Below are 22764 nucleotides of genomic sequence, written 5' to 3'. Positions count from 1 at the left end.
GACAAAGTTTTTAACTTAGTCACGAAGGAATTTGAATAGTTAGTACCGAGTTGAAATGGTTACGAATTCAAAGTGACATCTTATCAACTCTTATATTGATTCAAACACATTTAAAGTTATTGCACATTTTCAAGAAAGACACGATAATTGTGTTTTTTGAAGTTCAAAACATCATTGAAATTCCCAAGGATCATGCCAACTGTTGATTTGTCTCCTAAAGGGGACATCTAAAGGTTCGACGAATGGATGCTCCCTTTTGACTACCATAAGCTTCCATATATAAGACTATAAAAAGGTTGAGAAACCTTTTCTTCTCCCACTCGTTTGCTTCTATGTTTTTTTTTTTCACCCAAATTCCATTATCTTCGATCGATTCTTTCTCTTCGGTCTCTTTTTTTTCCGTCACCCTTTTGCCTCCCACACTTTTAACCCTTTTTCCTATTAGGTATTTAGCCTTGGCTTGACCGACGTTAAATTGAGTAAAAATATATAGTCATTAAACATGTATTTGACGTCAACTTAAGTGAAACTGTGACATAGGATATAGTCATTAAATATATATTTGACATCGACTTAAGTGAAAATATGACATAGAATCTAATTATTAGACAAGTATTTAATGTCGTCTTGATCGACGCTAAATACCTGACAAGGATAGAGCATATCAGGGTGGCATCTCATGCCATAGGACAAATAAAAAATATAAGATGTCACTTAGGATTGCACTTCTTGCATCTTATGTGATAAAAATCTCTCATAACATGTAAATTTTTTTTATAAAACAACCACTTTGATAATTAATTTTACAAAATGACCGATTTTGATAAATAAGTCATCATAATGACCCAAATATTAAAATAACCTTAATCTTATTAGTTATGTGCATATAAACATTTATTACGTGTGATATGATGTTATTGGAAGGAAATACTGAGAAATGGTAAGTATTCAAATTAGATATCTGAATAATTGTTTTACTACTAAAAAATTACTTTTAAAGATGATTATTTGTGACTTTTTATGATAATTTTCAACCGTTTATTACCACAATTTTAATGATGAAAATTTTAATAAAATCGTTGTTAAAACTTGTTTTTTAATAGTGCTTTAAGCAAAAAATAATTTAATCGAGACTATAAACATAGATCACGACTCTCTAATATTTTTATTTGAAAAAAAACTCAAATATTTTCTCTCGACCAGACCCTTACCGTTAATAACTCTGCAATCTCAATCAACATTATTGTTTTGGTAAAACTTTATTATAAGCTTAATCATTCTTTCACATGATATATATATATAGAGATAAAACGTTCTCTCTTCACAACCTCTCTTGTATTCAGAAACAGATGGCTCAAGAAATGAAAGAGCCTGCAGTGAACATCATAGAGCAATCTCAAGTTGCTCCCCCACAAGATTCCCTTCATTCAACCATTCTCCCCCTCACTTTTCTGGACATTCCATGGTTCCTAACCCGCCACGCCAGACGCATCTTCTTCTATGAGTTTCCCTTTCCTACCACCCACTTCCTCGAAACAGCACTTCCCACCCTGAAACACTCTCTTTCCCTCACTCTCCAACATTTCTTCCCCTTTGCCTCTAATCTCATCCTCCCTCCACGTCTCCATGTCCCTTACATCCGTTACCTTAACGGCGACTCTGTCTCGTTCACTGTCTCAGAGTTCAGTCCTGCAAACTTCACGCTTCTCACGTCAAATTCCCCTCAAGATGTCAATGACTGGCAACCCCTTGCTCCGGCATTTCCCTCGCCACGCACTACACACGACGGCACGTGCGAGTTCCCCCTCATGGCCATTCAGGTAACGGTGATACCTAACTCTGGATTCAGCATATGTGTTATCTTCAACCACGTTGCAGGAGATGGGAGAACCCTTCATCATTTCATGAAGTTTTGGGCCTCAGTTTGCAAGGCCAAAGGGGATTTGAATTTCCCTGGCTCTGTGCCTCTACCCTTATATGATAGGGACATAGTGAAAGACCCCAAAGGGCTCATGCACGTTTACGTGCAAGAGATGAGAAATTCAGCGTTGCAAAATAAGCATTTCGGAGGGTTTTTACGTGGTGTTTACGCTGACAAGGTACGTGCCGCTTTTATGTTTAGTAGAGAACAAGCTGAGAAACTAAAGAAATGGGTCTCTCTTAAATGTAACAGTTCAGGGACTTTACATATATCAACCTTTGTAGTGACATGTTCTTTGATATGGGTGTGTATGCTCAAATCAGAACAAAAGGAAGAGGAAGGTAATAACTATGTTACAAAAGGTTACTTTGATGAACCATGCAACATTGGATTTTCCGCAGACTGTCATAACCATCCTCAGTTTTCATTACCTTCAAACTACTTTGGGAACTGTTTGATCCCTCTCCTCACAACCCTAAAGAGGGGTGAGTTGGTGGGACAAAATGGGATTGTTGCAGCTGCAAATGCCATTGAAAGGAAGATTAGAGATTTCAAGAGTGATGCTTTGAGATGGGCTGAAACAACGATGTCAGATATTAGAGGCTTAGGGAAATGTGGTCAATCTCTTGTGGTGATTGTTGGCTCGCCGAAACTTACTGCGTACAACACTGACTTTGGATGGGGGAAGCCCATAAAGTCAGAAGTGGTGAATCTTGATTCTGTGCGAACAGTTTCTCTCACTGATTGTAGAGACCAAGAAGGTGGAATTCAGGTTGGAATAGTACTCGAGAGGATTCAAATGAACAATTTCACTAACATCTTGGAAGAACACCTTAGTCATATTGCAGTTCTTGACTAATTAAACCATCCACGTATTAGTCATAACATGTATCTTTCACGCCATGCATTTGTTTATTATTTAATGGTTTTAAATACTATACTAAATAGTAAGAGTATTGTTACAGTTATTGGAAAATAGCTGATTGTTATTTGGTACGAAAATTCAGCTTCAAACTTTTCGTCAAAAACTGTATTCTACCTGGCTCATTTTTTTATTGGACAATCATGTAACTAAATAAATATAAAACAAAATTAGAAAAAGTCGGCAGAAATCATCCCAAAGTTCTTCGTACAAAATATTTGTTTATTAAAATTTGTACCAAACATCATTATTCTAAGGGTAGAAGGAAAATTTGCCACCTAATGTATGTCTTTAATTTAATTGTTACATAATTTGCACGCAATACTAGACTGCAACTTTTGCTAACATTTCCTACTATGACAATATTGATGGTCTTGGTGCATTGAAGGATTTACAATATTAATAAATTATTTTTTTATACCTAAAATAAAATAAAAAAATTACATAATGGACATGAGCAGATTAAGACACTCAATAATACTAGATAATATCATTAAAAGATAAAAAATGAAAAATTAAGATAAATAAAAGTTGAAGAAAAAAAATGAAATACTAAATCCTTTAAATACATAAATATAAAAGTTAAAAAAATACTTTCTTAAGAAAAGTTTATTTATAGCATTTAGGCTATTAAAACTTGAGATAATTGCATTACGCTATATATTAACTAATTAATTATATCAATTTAATCTATGCATGAAAGTATATGGGGATAGTGATTATATATATATATAATATTCGTTAAAATCAAAGATAATAACAGAATTTCACACGTCTTATTCAATTTAATTAATTGAGTTAGATTCCTTATGAAACTCTGGTTACTATAAATTTTGGTGCTTTAAAGCAAATTAAATAGTAGTGACTACGCCTTGGTAGTGTAGGATTGAGTTTTGGTTCAATTTTCATTTTCTGGTGCTTTGACAATATATGTTTTGTTTTTATACAGGGGTCGGTAGTCCTATTAATGCATTTTTCTCATAACAAAATTAATAAGTAGTGGGAATATAATTAATTTTTTAAAATGATAAATATTTTAAGATAGATTAAAATAAATGAAGTTATAAATAACGTAAGACGAAGAAAATTCGAAAGAGACCCCAACATACACTAGCATACAAATTAGATGACTTGGACTGAGTCATGTTGATCTTCCAGAAATTTCATAGTATCTTCCCAGCTCCCACCCCTTTGTGTATAACATGTATTCAAGAAAATCTATCATCGTTGTAGCTATCGTTAAAATATGTGCGTATCATTAGGTTATAGTAGAGACGTGTGCTTCCAATTTTCCACGTTGTGTTTGAGAGCGAATGGGTCATATGGAAAAATAAACTGATCAGAAAAAAAAAAGTATTTAGAAAAAAATGCCAAGTAAAATTGCCTTTCTGTTTTTTCCTAAATACTTCTATAGGAATCCAAATAAAGAAGTCTATACTAGGTTAAACTTTCTTTAGAAAAGAGTTGTGAAAATTCCAATATGCATTTTTCAATCTTACACTATAAACTAGCTCTTGGAAAAACAAATCTGGTTAACGAAAGATAACTTCATATCCGTCGATGACAATACACATACAAAACATGGAGGAATCAACGGTTGAATATGTAGGTTTTATGATAATCATGAAATTTGAGTTAATTTAATAGTTAATTTTGATTAAGAATGATGGTAATTTCTTTATTTTAATGTGTTTTTAATGAAATAATAAAGAAATTAATATCTTTATAATTTTTTATTAGTAAATTTTTTTTTAAAAAAAGATTTCAAGTGCTTTGAAAAAAAATTGATGCAAAAATTTGAAGAAAAAATCTGAAAAAAAAACTGAAGATTGAGACAACTCGCTTAGCGTGCGAGACAGACTTAGCGCGTCTCTCGCTTAGCGGCACGCTTAGCACGAAGAAGCCCAAAGGTGTGTTTTAATTAGCGCAAAAGTCCACGCTAAACACGATGTTACATAAAAATTAAGGTACATTAAGTCTATAAAAGAAGTAGAAAGCAAATGAGAAAGATCAATCCCTACAACCTACACACGGGGATACCAATCCCTAAACCACCCCAGAAACTTAGAGTTCTCTAATGAATACATTCTAAGCTTTAGTATCTCTAATTGGCGAAATCCTCAATCTATGTCCATTATCCCCTTCTCTTCCCTTGTCCATTCCTCTCCTTCTATCCACATCAACTCTTGTGTAAAGTCTCTCATGATAATGAGAGGTTAAACCATATTGTTGGTCAACTCTTGTAATATAACTCTTTCTTATTATCTATTTAATGCAATCATATATTTTTTATGTGCTTAATTGTTTATTATGATCTGGTCATCCATGTAGTGTCTAGGGATATCATGCATTAGAAAATAATTATTTTCTAAAGAACTAGGAAAGGGTATATAAATGAAATCATTGCTAGAAATAAATTGATATTCGTTTAGCTTATTTCATGTATCTCTAATCTTAATGTGATTTATTATTTTTATATTTGCAAGAAAATCTGAAAGAAAAGAAAAGATAAATTAGGCTCTTCATGGGAGAAATAAAGATAGAGTGTCATAGTAGAAGTGAATGAAAACAAAGATATCCTTAGATAGAAAAAATCATTAACATTACATCACAATTAGTTTTGACATGCTAGACCCCGACATATTTGTATTCTGAACTGAATTATCTTTTTATCATAACATTTATTTTTTATCTTTCTTATCTTTTATATATTGTATTTATGTTTAAATCTTTTGTCTTTTCTTTCAAATCTTTATCTTGTCTCCTAACTCTTTTTTATCTTCTATTATAAATTCCTTATCACTTGTTTGTAAATTGAATTTTAATTAATCTAAGTACAAATGTAGATTCAACATTCGGACCTTCAAATATTTTAATACTTAAGACAATTTAATACTATTTTCAATGAGTTAACAAATATAGATTTTGAAATTTGTTGGCGTTTGTGATAATTTTTTAAAACAACTATATAGTTAATTATTCAAAGACAAAGTGAAGTTAGTCAAATTAATTTTTCATTATTGAAGACTGTGAACGATGAAATGATTATAAACCTTCCATATAATAAACTAACATTTAGAATATAAGTGTAGGATTGGTTAAAAAAAGACTATAAGTTTAGGCAATATTTGCATTTCGGTGTCTCAATTTTCTAAATTTAAAATCACAATTCTATTTTATGAGTCCGTCGAAAACAAGATTGAAAAGTAGAGCAGCAGGGAAAAGAATTAATTAAGTAGGAATATTTTTTATTTTACTTCTTTAATTTTTTTAATTTATTCTTTGTAAAATTTTATTTTTTTTATTTTATTTTTAATGGTAATTAATTTCGTTAAGTGTTAACATAACTAATAATGATAATTTCATAATTGTGTTACATTAGCAAATGATGATATCATCACTTGCAGGCATCATAAAAAAATATTCAATCAACAAATAATAACATAATTAGGGATTAAAAAAGTGATATATTTTTATGGACTAAAATAAAAGTAAAGTGTCATATTTTAAGGACCAAACAAAAATATAAAATATTTGCAAAGATAAAAAAAATAGTAAAAAAATTAAAGCAAAAGCTGATATATTTAAAAAAAAATAAAAAATAACATTGAAGTAACACTTAATTGATAGCTAACAATTGATGGCCCATATTCAACAATTAAAATTTACAATTATTAGCCAACAAGTGATAAATACAAGCCGACAAAGTAATATTGATGTTGGAATCTGAGAAAAAAAAACATTTTGATACGAGAATTAAGAATAGAAATGCAAGATTTAATTATTAATTTAACCATTTTTTAGATAATTGATTGGATCAATACAAATAGAATTAAGGTGACCTACAACTAATATCAATCTAAAAGAAGTCAAAAGCAGGAAGCAAAACAGATCATGAGATGCATTTAAAAGTAATTTTTCAAGTAGATTATCTGGATCATGATCTCCTAAAAAAGGATGTAGTGAATAATTATTATATGAAAACATGATCTCCTAAAAAAGGATGTAGTGAATAATTATTATATGAAAAAATGATTGATGTAGACTATATTATATAATTATATATAGAAAAAACATGAAGCAATCAAGGTTTCTAATTAAATTAATCAAATTTATCTTCTCTTATGTTATTAATTATCTTTATTTATTCACCAAATTTAATTTATTTTTTTACAAATATATCACTTTTTCTAATTATATATTTTTAATTCGTAATTATATTATTTTTTATTTTTAGTTCATAAAAATACATTACTTTTTATTTTAGTCCATCAGACTTTTTTTAGAATGTTGTCAAGTGATGACATCATTGTTTACTAACATGCTATGATGACATCTTAGAAACCTCAACGGTTAATCAAATCCATTAATGACAGAGTAAAATAAAAAATGAAATTTTATATAAAAAAACTAAATTAAAAATTTTTAAAATTTAAAACAAGAAATAAAAGAAAACTTCCTATTTAATTTTATCTAAGCCTTTATTTATCCTTTGACTAAATATTATACTATTATTTTAGCGGTAGTTAGTGGTGACTACACCTTTATTAATCAAACCCTGATACATTACATGTAAAATTCACTAGGAATTATATTTGCCCTTAAAAAATTTACACTCTTTTTAAATTATTTTTCAATATTTAAATAAAAAGTGCGCACTTTAACACATTTTCTCAAACTTTCTTTTAATTCTTTCTATACGAACAACTCAAATAATATAATGTAAGATAATTTTCATTAGAATTATTTGTCATAGGCGTGGCATATACGTTCTAACAAGTTTCAACTTTGACTCATTCAACCACGCAAAGAAGGGATAAACTTAAATAAGCGTTCAATTTTGATGTATTATTAGTATATAGAATTTTATAATGTCAATTATCTAAAACTCACTTTATATATATATATATATATATATATATCATTAATAATTTTAATTATGTAACAATCCATGAATATTTAACTGAAGAATGCATTTTAAATATTAATTATATTCATAGAATATATATATTATACATCTCATGATTATGCTTGCTTCTCTAGTTGCACGGGCAACGCAATTGGTATGATATGTAGGTTATAAATTGTTGATTTCCTTTTATAATTAATGGGATACATCTCTTTTTTTGTTCTTTTGGAAAATTATATTTAGAAACTCATTAAAAGGTGGATATCTTGATAGAGATAGAAAGGGAGAAGATAAATAATTGATATGATCTAACTCATTAACAATATGACGTACTAAAAACAGATAACAGAAAAAAAAATAAAACATCTAAAAAAAAAGAGAGAAGATAAATAATTAATATGATGTGTTAAAAACAGATAATAGAGAGAAATTGAGGATCTCGATAAGGTATTGATATTATTAAGATCTCTAAATATATCAGAATTTTTTTACTATATATTTTATCTATTAAACAATATTATAAGTTGCACCATTATTACGTTTTATCTGCATATCAAATAAATTATTTCATTAAGTTATATATAAAATATAATTCTACATTCTTATTTTTTATTTAAACCTTTATCATCCCTTTTCTTCTATACAGCTAGCTATAAGTATGCTGTTACTAACAGGTATGTCATCATCAATTAATCCATCTCCGGAATAGGTCTCCTTCAGAATTTCTTAAACAAATGGCAGTGCCAAGAGCACACAAGCTTGTTGAGAAATCTGAGGTTGCTCCAGCAACAACGAGAACAACCTCGTCTCTTCCCCTCTCATTCCTTGACTTGCCTCTAGCAGGTCCTATTTATGTGAGACGCCAATTCTTCTATCACTTTGCACACCCCACACACCATTTCTGTCAAACCACACTCCCCACTCTCAAACACTCACTCTCTCTCACTCTCTCTCACTTTTTTCCTCTCGCTGGCAACCTCCTCTGTCCTTCACCACCCCACAAACCCTTCATTCGCAACACCAATGATGACACTGTCACCTTAACAGTCATTGAATCCGAAGCTGATTTCAAGCTCCTCTCATCCAACCACCCCAAGAGTCTCAAAGAATTAGATCACTTGGTTCCAGAGTTGAGTTTCTCATTCTCAACCATGCATGATGACACGTTCATTTTCCCTATAATGGCATTGCAAGCCACGGTTTTCCCAAACCATGGCCTTTGCATCGCCATCACGTACTGTCATGCGATTGATGGTAAATGTTGCAGTCATTTCATGAAGTCTTGGTCTTCCATTTGTCGAAGTGGTGGAGTTGACTTTACTCTTTTGGAAAAGTCACCACCTTGCTTTGATAGGGAAGTGTTGAAGGACCCCAGAGGACTCGAGGCCATTTTCTTAAGACAGTATTTTGAAGAGAGAACAACTTGGAAGGGCAAACTCGGTGGAAGAAAAGATGATAGCGATGAAGACTTTGTTAAGGCAACTATTGTTTTTGGAAAAGATGATACTGAGGGCTTAAAAAGATGGGCACTGACTCAGTGGAAGAAAAACAACGAGTTCAACTCGCCCCAAAATCTGTCAAAGTTTGTGGTGACGTGTGCTTTTGTGTGGGCTAGTTTGGTTAAAACAAGATGCAGAAACTATGATGATGAAGAAGAAGATGTCAAAGAGGAGTACTTTCGTTTCGCTGCTGATTGCAGAGATCGCCTTGGGTACCCTATACCAGAAACTTACTTTGGAAACTGCTTAACGCTATGTTATGCAATACTTAAGAGAAAAGACCTCAAGGGAGAAAGTGGTTTTGTGAATGCGGCCAAGGTAATTGAAAAGTCAGTGAGTGATATGAAAATTGATCCTTTTAAAGATGCGGAACATTGGAGGGAGTTGTTTTTGAAGATGTTTGTGTTGGGAAGTGCACTGCTGGTTACAGGGTCACCCAAGCTCACTGTTTATGAGACTGATTTTGGATTTGGAAGGCCTACCAAAGTGGAAATGGTACATCCCTTCAATTGTATGTCTCTGGCTGAAAGTGAAGATGAGGAAGGAGGACTCGAGGTTGGCTTGGTGTGTAGAAGTACAGAGTTTGAAGATTTAAATTCTGTCATTCAACAAGGACTTAAAACTTCAAAATCCTAAATCCATTAGTGTGATATTTAAATAAAAATCAAAGCATGGGTCTATCCAAAAGTTAATTTTGAGTTAATAAGTGGTCATGGTTGATTTTAACTTTCCTCGACTTTACTAAGGATGTTTGAATTTATGTTTAGTAACATGGTTATCTAGTTTCATTTCTAATGGATGATTTTTAAGGTGGTTTTATGAGGTGATCTAATAAGTCATTGAGCTTCACGCGGACGTTACAAATGGGCCCGAACCCGTTTCAGCACCCCAAGACAAGCGCCTTATCCGAACCGGGTCTACTTCCGCCCTATTTCACTTAAGCCTACTACCCATAACCCGCACCGAACCGCCACATCATCATCTTCCTCAACATCGTCTTCCCCACCCAGACCCTGCAATCGAAAACCTTCTCCGACGCTACCAACAAATTTTCCAAAAACCAACCACCCTTCCCCCTCCTCGAAACGTCACTCACCACATAAACCTTTTCCCTTCATCTTCCCCAATCAACGTAAGACCATATAGATACCCCCATTTCCAGAAAACCGAGATAGAAAAGCAAGTTTCCGATCTCCTTTCCGCCGGTTTGATACGTCCCAGCACAAGTCCATACTCTTCCCCAGTTCTTCTGGTGAAGAAGAAGGACGGAACATGGCGAATGTGCGTGGATTATCGCGCACTCAACGCAGTAACCATCCGTGACAGGTGCCCGATACCCACTATCGACGAATTGTTGGACGAACTCGGGCAATCATCTTGGTTTTCTAAACTCGATTTACGACAGGGCTTTCAGCAGATTCTTATGCATGAACCGATATTGAGAAAATGACATTCCGGACGCATCAGGGGAATTATGAATATAGCGTGATGCCATTCGGGTTGAGCAATGCTCCCTCTACGTTTCAAGCTGCCATGAACAGCTTGTCACACCATTCCTGCGACACTGTGCTACGGTATTTTTCGATGATATTCTAGTCTATAGTAAGACCCTATCTTTACATGTTCAGCATCTGGAAATGATCTTCAAAGCTCTATTAGATGGTCAGTTCTATCTCAAATATAATAAGTGTGTTTTCGCGCAAAAACAAGTGGATTATTTGGGCCACGTCGTGTCAGGCAGAGGGGTTGAACCTGAACCCTCTAAGATTCAAGCCATGTTACAATGGCCTACTCCGACTTCCGTCAAAGAACTCCAAGGTTTCTTAGGGCTAACGGGGTTCTATCGAAAATTTATAAGAGATTACGCGTCCATAGCCTCACCACTTACAACACTCCTATGTAAAGATGCCTTCGAGTGGAATGAAGTTTCTCAAGCTGCCTTCGATGCCCTTAAGTCAGCTATGACTCAAGCCCCCGTACTAGCTCTCCCCAATTTCTCTGAACCATTTATCGTGGACACAGACGCGTCGCAGACCGCCATGGGTGTCGTCTTAGTGCAAAAGAACCACCCAGTGACATTCTTCAGCAAGGTTTTTGGTCCTCGACTAACCCATGCTTCAACATACATACGCGAACTCCACACCATAGTCACGACAGTACGAAAATGGCGTCAATACCTCTTAGGAAGATCTTTCACTATCCTAACAGACCACAAGAGCATCCAAGAACTTATGACGCAGGTAATTCAAACCCCTGAGCAACATTACTACCTCTCTAAGTTTCTGGGGTTCGATTACACCATTCGATACAAGGCAGGCGCTTCCAACATCGTAGCAGATGCCTTATCTTGAGCACCACCACTTTCCGGCCAGCTACTTTTACTCTCAGTCCCTCACTTGGACTTCATTTCAGATCTCCGACGATCCTTACATGATGAACAGGAGTTTCAGAATTACTCTCAAAGGTCCAGGCCAAACCTTCAGATTACCTTGACTATCAAATTCACAATGGCCTTCTCTTTTTTCAGGGACGTATCTGGTTACCAAAAACAAACCCTTACATACCCACCATCTTACTCAAATACCACGCGACCCCATTAGGAGGCCACATGGGTGTTGCCAAAACAACACATCGTCTCGAGTCTAGCTTCACTTGGCAAAACCTTAAGGCTGATGTTAAAAGCTTTGTTTGTGAATGCAAGGTCTATCAACAGACCAAGTCAAGCATTCGCCGGCCGGGAGGACTGTTACAACCACTTCCTCTTCCAACTGGGATCTGGGAAGATATCTCAATGGATTTTATAACCCATTTACCAGCTTCTCACGGTTACACCGTCGTCCTCGTCATTGTGGATCGTTTCTCCAAAGGTGTGCACTTGGGAGCACTACCCACGCACTTCTCGGCTTACAAAGTTGCAACCCTCTTCCTCGACCTGGTGTGTAAGCATCACGGGTTCCTCCGCAGCATTGTTTCAGACCGAGACCTTGTGTTCTTGAGCTCGTTCTGGTGAGAGCTTTTTCGATTGCATGGAACCCTCCTCCGCATGAGTACGACATACCACCCGCAGACCGACGGCCAAACAGAGGTAATGAACCGCATCCTCGAGCAATATCTGCACTCCTTTGTTCACTCGCAGCTAGCAAACTGGTTCCGCTACCTAGCCCTAGCTGAATGGTCCTACAACACGTCTCTTCATACCAGCTCTGGGTTCACCCCCTTTGAGGTCATTTACGGCAAACCACCGCCAGCACTACCTCACTACCTTCCCGGCAACACCACTAACGAAGCAGTCGACACCATGATTACCAACCGTCAGGAGATCCACACCAAACTCTGGCAGCGTTTATTAAAAGCACAAGCTGCTATGAAACTCCACGCAGATTCCAAACGCGAAGATGTATCCTTCACAATTGGCCAGTGGGTCTACGTCAATCTCCGGCCACATCGTCAGCGTTCAGTCGTAGGAGATACCCACTCCAAGCTTTCAAAGAGGTTTTTCGGACCCTTCCAGATCGTTGATCGCATAGGTCAAGTCGCATATCGCCTCCGATTGCCCGACACTGCACGCATCCACCCCGCGTTTCGCTGTTCTCTCCTCCGCGCTCATCACGGTCGTCTGCCATCTTCCTTAGACACATGGCCCTTGCAAGTTGTTGATCACAAACCAATCCCACACCCTTTATGCTTCTTAGATTCGAAGATGGATGACTCCACATCTCCCCCCACTCGTTTGGTCCTCACTCAATGGCAGGGTCAACCCCCCGAAGACACCACCTGGGAGTCCTGGCCTGAGTTACACGACTCCTACCTCCTTGAGGACAACATGGTATTCGGGGAAGTGAGTATTGATACATGCATGCATAAACCAGAACTCGAAGGAACCAGAACCCGAAGAGGAGCCACCACACCTCGTTACCTACGCGATTACATACTCGAATAACAGGAAGCAAGTAGCAGATCAAAACGCACGTGCAAGTTCTAGAAGCTAAAGTAGTTAGTCCGTTATTAGTTAGTTAGGACGTTATAACTAATAGCTTGTAATAAGCACGTGAGACTTGTGTATATAAGCTGGAAAATGAACACACAATGCATGCAGAAATAAAAGCTTTTCATACGTTTCAGGAGGAGCCTTCACCTCGAATAAGGCATTCATACCTCTCTCTCTCTCTCCTCCTTTCCCTCGAAAGCTAACATGGACCAAAGGGAACAAGGATAGATCAGTGAAGAACTAATTAAGAGACAATGATGATGGATAATATACGATCATTTGTGTAATCAAGACAAAACAAAAAAGGCGCATGCAATTGTAGGAGTTGAAGTAATTTGTTGAGAAAACAAGACTTATAAGTAATATGCAATTCCTTTTATTAAAAAAAGTAATTTGCAATTTTATTACTATGATTTAAGAGCAATAATTATGTGAACCTCCATAACATATGTTCCGGTATAGCTAGGTTTATCTAAAGCATGCAAGTGTTTCATATGTTTGTTCATAGCGTTTACTAGATATTCGGTATAATGTATGATAAGATTTGATTATATTTTATCTCCATATAAGATGATTAAATTAGATATGATTAAACATGATAATATATGAACGAATAGTTAATAATAAATGAGAACGGATATTAATCTAAATAAAGTGTCAAGATGTCTATCATCAGTATAGATCGGATCAATTGGAATCCAACTTACTTTATTGGATGTTGGGTTGACATTTGAAATATACATAACCCTTAAGTTTCAATGCATAAGTATAAGGCCATTACTTTGGCCTTATAAAAAACAAGGGTAACTTGCCCTTAAGTTTGAAAATGTTGGGATACCCAGCAACGAAGGTGAAATGACTAAAATATCATTATCTTTTGCCTATAAAAAAAAGGGTAACTTGTCCGTACGAGTCATTGTTCATGCGCCGTTTTCGTTCTTCTTCTTCCTCCACTTCTCGTGCCATCGTGATTCTTCTTCTTTCCTTCTTCTTCCTCCACTTCCCGCACCGTTGTGATTTTTTTTCTTCCTTTCCCTGTTGGTGCTCCTTTTGGATGTTGTTGATATTGATTTGATGTTGTTGTTTGAAGCAATGTCACAAACAAAAATGGTATTTTTATGGAAAAATTCCATAAGGATTGATGTTGAAATATAATATAACAATATTGAAAATTAATTGTTTCACCAATCTAATCTTAATTTTAGCAATCTAATATCATCTAACCTTAGTTTTAGCAAATCTAATCTAATCTAGTCTTAGTAATAACTAATATATATTTTTTATAAATAAAATTAATACTTAACATATAAATTAGAAAAAATTATAAAATTTCATTAACATTACAAAATAACATTATACTATGAAAAAATTTAAATAATAATCAACAAATATATATTTACAATGTAAACAAAAATTAAACAAACAAATTTAGAAGAAAAAAATTGAAAAAAAATTCAACAAAAAAAACATAAAAAAACTCATACGAGTTGTTGATTCGTCTGCTTAACTTTTTTTAAAAATCAAAACAAATATTTAAAAGATATTGAATTTGTTACTTATGAAAAATATTGAAATCATAATTAAAAATAATTTAAATTTGTTAGTTACAAAAAATATTTAAACAAAAATTTTAAATAATTAAAATTTGTTATAAAAATATCAAAACATAATTTTTAATTGTACAATCAACTAATCTGTTAGTTACAAAAAATTATGAAACCATAATTTAAATTTGAAAATATGATAAGATTATTAATGATTGAAATCAAATTAAAAAATATATTTAAGTTGGTAGGTATAAAAAATATTGAAACTAAAATTTAAAATATGATAAGATTATTAGTTTAAGACAATGATTGAAATCAAATTTTAAAATATATTAAATTTGGTAGTTATAAAAAATATTTGAAACTAAAATTTAAAATATGATAAGATTATTAGTTGAAGAAAATGATTGAAATCAAAATTTAAAATATATTAAATTTGGTAGTTATAAAAAATATTGAAACCAAAATTTAAAATTTAAAATATGATAAGATTGTTAGTTTAAGACAATGATTGAAAACAAATTTAAAAATATATTAAATTTGGTAGTTATAAAAAATATTGAAATCAAAATTTAAAATATCATAAGATTGTTAGTTTAAGAATGATTGAAATCAAAATTTAAAATATATTAAATTTGGTAGTTTTAAAAATTATTGAAACCAAAATTTAAAATATGATATGATTGTTAGTTTAAGATAAAGATTGAAATTAAATTTAAAAATATATTAAATTTGATAATTATAAAAAATATGAAAATCAAAATTTAAAATATGATAAGATTGTTAGTTTAAGATAATGATTAAAATCAAATTTAAAAATATATTAAATTTGATAGTAATAAAAAATATTGAAACCATAATTTTAGATTTAAAATTTAAATATCAATCACTATATGCAGATTTAAAAATTAGAAAACATATGAATTGTCAATCTTTATGACTCATGCAATTTGTGTGATTTATACAGCTTGCTAATCTGTATGAGTTATACAGATTGTCAATCCGTATGACTATATAGATTGATGATTCGTTCGTATGAATCATATGGATTGACAATCTGTATGTTTCTATTTTTTTCATTACATATCTCTTCTTCGACGATAAATAATTATCCAATTTCATCATATACTCTTGAACAATGCACTTACATCAGAGATAAAAAAAAATGCTAAAAAAGGAGACTAATAAAAATAACTTAACTTAAGGGTGTGAAATTTTGCAAAAAAAAATAAGGTACTACAAAAATAATGAAAAATCAAACCCCTTATTTATAATAAAAATATCCATAATGATATTTTTCACATTTTAAAAAATTACTAGAAATCCCAACAAAAATACTAAAGTCCCAAAAAGTTGCCTATGCATAAAGATAACAAAAACAAATCAAAGTAGATAAAATAATTGTTTTATTGGTCATTGGGCTCGACCAATGACAACCAATGAATACAAACCCCTCAGACTCTATACACAACCCATCGATCAGTCTCGAATTTATAAGCATAAAGAGACTATACCTCGGTGTGATGACATCTAAGGGACTGTACCGTTGGTTTGTCTGATCGCGTGATTGCATCCCCCGATGAAGTGCCACGTGGAAGATCATGATCCACAGGTTTTAATCACATTCATGTACATATCTAAGACGCGATTATTTTTGGGAAGTAATAATTCCAAGACGTGATAATTTCTGAGGCGTTCCCAGACGTAATATTCCAAGACATCTAAGTAAATTCAAGGCTCTTTGCTCCTGTAATTAGTTTATTCAACAACACAAGTCGTTTAGAGAAAAACTTGTAATGTAGTATTAACTCCGTTTCTAATTCTATGATGTTTGATTTTTAATTTGTTATAAAAATTTCTGATTAAATGAGATTTTAATTTTAATTTAAAATATTTTGATTTTGATTTTTTATTTTAATATAACTGTTGACATTAATCATTCTTGATCATTTTTATATAATTGATCATCTCTCTTTATATATATGAATTATTAATGTCAAACTTGAATTTAACTTATTTAAATAATTAAGTTCAATCCTAAGTTTGAATTTATTAATGTAATTAAATAAATAAACTTTATGAATTATTTAATGAGTTAGACTTGAATAATTTACAAATAACTTAACTCATTTATATTTCTAATTAGAAGATAACATTATATCTTAAAAATGTGATATTAATTTCTAATTATGTATATGAAAAAATATTTATTAGAAAATATCAACTCCTCTAATAAATTCGAATACTTTAAGGGATTAATCTTTAATTCTAGACGAAGAGATATCTTAGTTAAAAAAACAATAATCATTAAACTCTTCAAAATAATCACTAAGTTATTTTTTTAACGGAATCACTCTTTTTTTTAATCTTAAACCATCTGACTACCCTTTACTAGTTTCCTACAATCTTGCCGTAGCTAGCAGAGCATAGAAATAAGAACGAGATCCTCAAATTAGCAGACCAACATGATGACTTCGACTGAGTCATTCTATATTAAAAAAAATTCCTAGTTTCTTCCCACCACTTGCGTAGAATTAGAATTGAAGAAAACCTAACATCACTATATCAATTGATTTTACATGTAAAAATCTGTGCATATTTTAGATAATAATAAAGACCAATATACTTTCGTGCTAATCGGTTAGTTATATGAAAACAACTGATTCACAAATAAAGGGGCCTTAATTCACGTTCTAGCAAAGAGTCCAAGAGCCAAATGCTTAATTAGCGTTGTAAAAGCTACAATGACACTTTCCATGCTTACATTAACAGGCTTTTGGAAAATGAAGTTATATAACTTCTTATCACTGACAATAAATATACAAAATAGGGACAAATCAGCAGTTGAAACGCAATTTTTTCACATGGTCACATTGTAATTGGAAGTTTCTCCGCATTTGTGGTATTAATGTAAAACACTTTTTTAATTGTTTTTTTTTTATGAAGTGGAGTTTACTCAAATCGGAACATATAAAGATTGCTAGTGATCATAAAAATTACCATCAAGCTTTTGTATATATAGTGCAGTAATAAATTAAAAAATGGAATGTAAAGTCTAGACAATTAAGGATGATAATTGGGTTTGAGTTTAATTATAAGTACTCAAAATCTTATTTCTAATGAGAATATTTTTATTTTTAATGTTGTGTCTCTTAATTTAAACCTGTGTCTCAATATTATGTTGGTCCGAGTATATTGAATACAAATCTCTTAAAGTCTAAAGTGAGATTCAAATTTGGTGAATAAATAAATATAATTGAAAAAAGAAAAATTTTATTAAAAATGATCATTCAAATTTTCTAAGAAAATCCTTATCAACAAAGTCACTGAATTCTTCTTAGTTATAATATATTAGTTTAATGAATAGATTAACCTTGTATGTATTAACTATTTTTTATTAAATAAAAATTCTATCAATGAAGGCAATTCTAACCATCAATATTTTTTATTTGTCCAGTCCAATAAAAATAATAATATTTTTTTTAGTGATTACATGTATAGTTTTAAAATAATTAACATTTTTATTGCATATAAATCCATCAAGAGATACAATTTATTTCTACCGAGACTAATCATTATATTATTTGTATCAAGTCATGATATTTGCTAATAATATATTTACACTAATTTCAAATTATTTTTTAAAGAAATAAATAAAACCCCGTATTTGTATACATATTTTGTCAAACTTTTTCCCCCCCTCAAAAGTCAAATAAAAATATGATGTAGAATACGTATCAGAAATTCAAAATTGTTAGTAGTCACATAGGCATGCAATATATGCCTTTCTATTTTGAATCCTTCAAAGACGAAAAGATGACAGAACATATATATAGATACGTACACTGCATCTCTTAAACATGCTAGCTTCAACAGATAAGTTCCTTTCATATTCTTCAGAAATTCCATCCAAGAAAATGGTGGTTCTTAGAGAACACAAGCTTGTTGGAAAAATTCAGGTTGTTCCAGCAGTGAGAACAATCACCACTCTTCCCCTCACATTCCTTGATTTGCCTTTGGCAGGTCCTATTTATGTGAGACGCCAATTCTTCTATCAGTTCCCCCATTCCACACTCCATTTCTCTGAAACCACCCTTCCTTCTCTCAAAACCTCTCTCTCTAAAACCCTTCAACACTTCTTCCCTCTCGCTGGAAACCTCATTTGTCCTCCACCACCCCACAAACCCTTCATTCGCTGCACCGATGATGACTCTGTCACCTTAACCATCATCGAGTCCCAAGCAGATTTCAAAAATCTATCATCAAACCACCCCAAAAGCCTCAAAGACTTGGATCACTTGGTTCCCAAGTTAACATGCACATATACACACGATGACACGTTCATTTTCCCTTTGGTGGCATTGCAAGCCACGGTTTTCCCCAACCATGGCCTTTGCATCGCAATCACGTATTGCCACGTGATGGATGATAACTGTTGCAGCCATTTCATGAAGTCTTGGTCTTCCATTTGTCGAAGTGGTGGAGTTGACTTGACTCTTGTGGAGAAGTCAACGCCTTGCTTTGATAGGGAAGTGTTGAAGGACCCCAAAGGACTCGAAGCTATCTTCTTAAGAGATTATTTTGAAGAGAGGTCAAGTTGGAAGGTTGGTAAAACTTCTGAGATTTCCAATGAAAATACTGAAGATTATGTCAAAGCAACGATTGTTTTTGGAAGAGAAGACATTGAGGGGCTAAGAAGATGGGTGCTGAATCAGTGGAAGAAGAGTGAGGAATTCAACACGCCACAATATATGTCAAAATTTGTGGTGGCATGTGCTTTTGTGTGGGCTAGTTTGGATAAAACAAGATGCATAAATGATGAAGAAGAAAATGTGAAAGAGAAGTATTTTGGTTTCACTGCTGATTGCAGGGATCGCCTTGGGTATCCTATACCAGAAACATACTTTGGAAACTGCTTAACTCTATGTTATGCAATGCTTAAGAGAAATGACCTAAAGGGAGAGAATGGTTTTGTAAATGCGGCCAAGGTCATTGAAAGAGCTGTGGCTGATATGAAAATTGAACCCTTGAAAGATGTAGAACACTGGAGGGAGTCGTTTATGAAGATGTACGTGTTGGAAAGTACCTTGATGGTTACAGGGTCACCCAAGTTCACTGTTTATGAGACTGATTTTGGATTTGGAAGGCCTACCAAAGTGGAAATGGTACATCTCTTCAAGTGTATTTCTCTAGCTGAAAGTGGAGATGAGGAAGGAGGACTTGAGGTTGGTTTGGTGTGTAGAAGTACAGAGTTTGAAGATTTATTTTCTGTCATTGAACAAGGACTAAAAGCTTCAAAATCCTAAATCTATTATACTGTGATATATATTTAAATAAAAATCAAAACATAGGTCTATCCAAAAGTTAACTTTGTGTTAACAAGTTATCATGGTTGATTTTAATTAACTTCCTCGACTTTAATAAGGATGTTTGGATTTATGTTTAGTTACTTGGATATCTTGTTTCCTTAATTTCTAATGCATGATTGTTATGAAGGTTTTATGAGGTGATCAATGTACTGTTTGCATTCACCTAAAAAACAATATTGTACTGTTTGGTCACTTAATTATGTTCCATAAACATAAGTTATTATATCATACCCCTCCCACTCGATTGCTTATTTGTGTTGAGAATTAAAAGTTAAATACATCTCAAGATGGGGGGAGGGGGAAATGACGGTGTTTAGGTGCTTGGCTTCTCTTATAAGCTAAAGTGGGGGAGAGAGGGGAAACACTTAATAAGCACAGTAAGCAACTATTTTATCATTCTAATTCATGAAATTAGCTGGTCAATGTCTCACTGCTAGAAACTTTTAGGACATGTAGCTAGGAATTATTTAGAGTGTGGCTCAGAGCAATTTTCCTCAGCTTTAAATTTTTTTCAAGTCGGTGCACTAGGGTATTGGATTAAAATCCAGTCATCTTAATCTTCAGTGTCCAAATAACAACACATGCAACTTCCAGAAAATTAAGATTATGATTAAAATCACTAACCCTAATTAAATTCACAAGCTCTTGATTGTTTGTTCACCTTAACATTATAATCTTATACTGTCAATTCAAAACACAATCTTGGTTTTGGTAAGATATATACTGAAACTCATACACGATTATTTATAATGTTTTACATTATTTATACTTAATGATCTCTTGTGATTAGCTCAAATGTCCTTCAAACAGGAGTTAAGAAAGGAATTGGTGTCACAAAGATAATTTAGTTGGGGTTGAGTTGGAATTAATTTGACCGAGGAGAATATGTTTGGATCAAGGTCAAATTAAAGATATTTTTGTAAAGTTAATACGAAGCTATTATATATTGTTGAAGTTGAGTTAAATATACTTTGGGCTTAATAAAGATACTTTAGTCAAAATCAAAGGGAAAATAAATATATTCTGACAAAAAACTAAAGATACTTTTGGTTAAAGGGGATAAAAATACTTTAATCAAGAGTGAGCACAAATTACTTTAAAATAGAGGACTAGTTAAATATTCTTTGACAATGCAAGTTAAGATTTCTGTAGCCAAAATCAAATTAAAAATATTTGCTCTAGTAATTATAATTTGTGGCCTAACCACCCTTAAGTCGCCCCAACCTCCTGACTAATCAAGTGGTTATGCAGATTGGGGTTGTTAAACTCCCTCATTAGATGAACTAAAATTCTTAGGGCCATTATAATATGCCAAGTGGGTTGACAATGAGACAGCGTCAAAATTACACCTTTATCCACAATAGCTTCGCTTCTCTCCATTGAATGTTAATTTGGTCCGCCTGCATTTAATTTATTTTGTTAACATGAGCAAAATACTTATTTCATGTCAAAATCACACAGGTATAAAATAAATACAATAGAATAATCAATTTTGTTGCTTATATTATTACTTAGAGACTAAAAGCTATGTACCATGCATGTAAACCATCTTTACACTGATAACTAATTAAGTTTCATGATTTTTTCAAATCAGATAACATCATTTTAATTGAATAAAAAATAATTTAAAAAACTAGGTCTGTTGCTGTGAGTTTTCAGTTTTTGATTTGAGGTGTAATGTGCCTTTGTGTGGGCTAATTTGGTTTAAACAAGATGCAGAAATGATGATGAAGAAGATGTCAAAGAGGAGTTCTTTCGTTTTGCTGCAGATTGCAGAGATCGCCTTGAGCATTCTGCGCCAGAAACATACTTTGGAAACTGCTTAACTCTATGTTATGCAACGCTTAAGAGAAAAAACCTCGAGGGAGAAAGTGGTTTGGTGAATGTGGTGAAGGTCATTGAATTCAAAGATGTTTGTGTTGGAAAGTGGTCAAGGTCATTGAATGTGGTCAAGGTTATTGAATTCAAAGATGTTTGTGTTGGAAAGTGGTCAAGGTCATTGAATGTGGTCAAGGTCATCGAAAGAGCAGTGACTGATATGAAAAGTGAACTCTTCAAAGATCGATGCAGAAAATTGGAGGGAATCTTTTACAAAGATGTTTGTGTTGGAAAGTACCTTGATGGTTACAGGATCACCAAAGTTCACTGTTTATGAGACTGATTTTGGATTTGGAAGGCCTACCAAAGTGGAAATGATACATTCCTTCAAGGGTATGTCTCTGGCTGAAAGTGAGGATAAAGAAGGAGGACTTGAGATTGGCTTGGTGTGCACAAGTACAGAATTTGAATATTTAAGGTCTGCCATTGAACAAGGACTTCAAGTTTCAAAATTCTAATTTTATTCGTGCGATTTAAATAAAAACTGAAGCTAAGGTCTATATAAAAAAATCGAGTCAATGACTCGGTTGATTTTAGCTTCCCCAACTGTAATAAGGATCTTCTGATGTTATATTTATTATAATTTGGTGATTTATCTTGTTTAAGAAATTTAGTCTGCTGAGAATAATAATTTTTGGATAGTTAATGAAATTTTTTTTATAGCCAAATAGAATAACATTAATAACAGCGCGCAAGAAGTGCTATTACATGCAGAGGTAAGGTTCCATATA

At 33.0% G+C, this 22764-nt stretch overlaps 3 protein-coding genes and 1 pseudogene across 4 annotated transcripts; all 4 read left to right on the top strand.

Moving 5' to 3' along the window:
• The first annotated feature begins 1319 nt into the window (after positions 1 to 1319).
• LOC114379255 (coumaroyl-CoA:anthocyanidin 3-O-glucoside-6''-O-coumaroyltransferase 2-like) lies at positions 1320 to 2923 on the top strand. Of its 2 annotated transcripts, XM_028337884.1 has the most exons (2): positions 1320 to 2099; positions 2174 to 2395. In XM_028337884.1, the coding sequence occupies exons 1-2, from the start codon at positions 1350 to 1352 to the stop codon at positions 2264 to 2266; spliced, it is 843 nt and encodes a 280-aa protein (XP_028193685.1). In that variant the 5' UTR covers positions 1320 to 1349; the 3' UTR covers positions 2267 to 2395. The 2 variants fall into 2 exon arrangements, with proteins under 2 accessions (XP_028193685.1, XP_028193684.1); XM_028337883.1 differs by having other exon boundaries at positions 1320 to 2923.
• Positions 2924 to 8426: 5503 nt separating this feature from the next.
• On the top strand, positions 8427 to 10046 carry LOC114379375 (coumaroyl-CoA:anthocyanidin 3-O-glucoside-6''-O-coumaroyltransferase 2-like). Its single transcript, XM_028338019.1, has one exon. It carries the CDS (start codon positions 8487 to 8489, stop codon positions 9885 to 9887), a length of 1401 nt encoding a protein of 466 aa, XP_028193820.1. The 5' UTR covers positions 8427 to 8486; the 3' UTR covers positions 9888 to 10046.
• Positions 10047 to 18666: 8620 nt separating this feature from the next.
• LOC114378180 (coumaroyl-CoA:anthocyanidin 3-O-glucoside-6''-O-coumaroyltransferase 2-like) lies at positions 18667 to 20329 on the top strand. The gene has a single exon (XM_028336727.1). The coding sequence runs from the start codon at positions 18704 to 18706 to the stop codon at positions 20090 to 20092; it is 1389 nt and encodes a 462-aa protein (XP_028192528.1). The 5' UTR covers positions 18667 to 18703; the 3' UTR covers positions 20093 to 20329.
• A 129-nt stretch (positions 20330 to 20458) lies between these two features.
• On the top strand, positions 20459 to 22491 carry LOC114379029 (annotated as a pseudogene).
• Positions 22492 to 22764: the final 273 nt, after the last annotated feature.

Source organism: Glycine soja, chromosome 12 (assembly GCF_004193775.1).
Source record: "Glycine soja cultivar W05 chromosome 12, ASM419377v2, whole genome shotgun sequence".
NCBI lineage: Eukaryota > Viridiplantae > Streptophyta > Magnoliopsida > Fabales > Fabaceae > Glycine > Glycine soja.
Note: the sequence above shows the minus strand (reverse complement) of the source record. Positions and strands in the feature narration are given on the sequence as shown.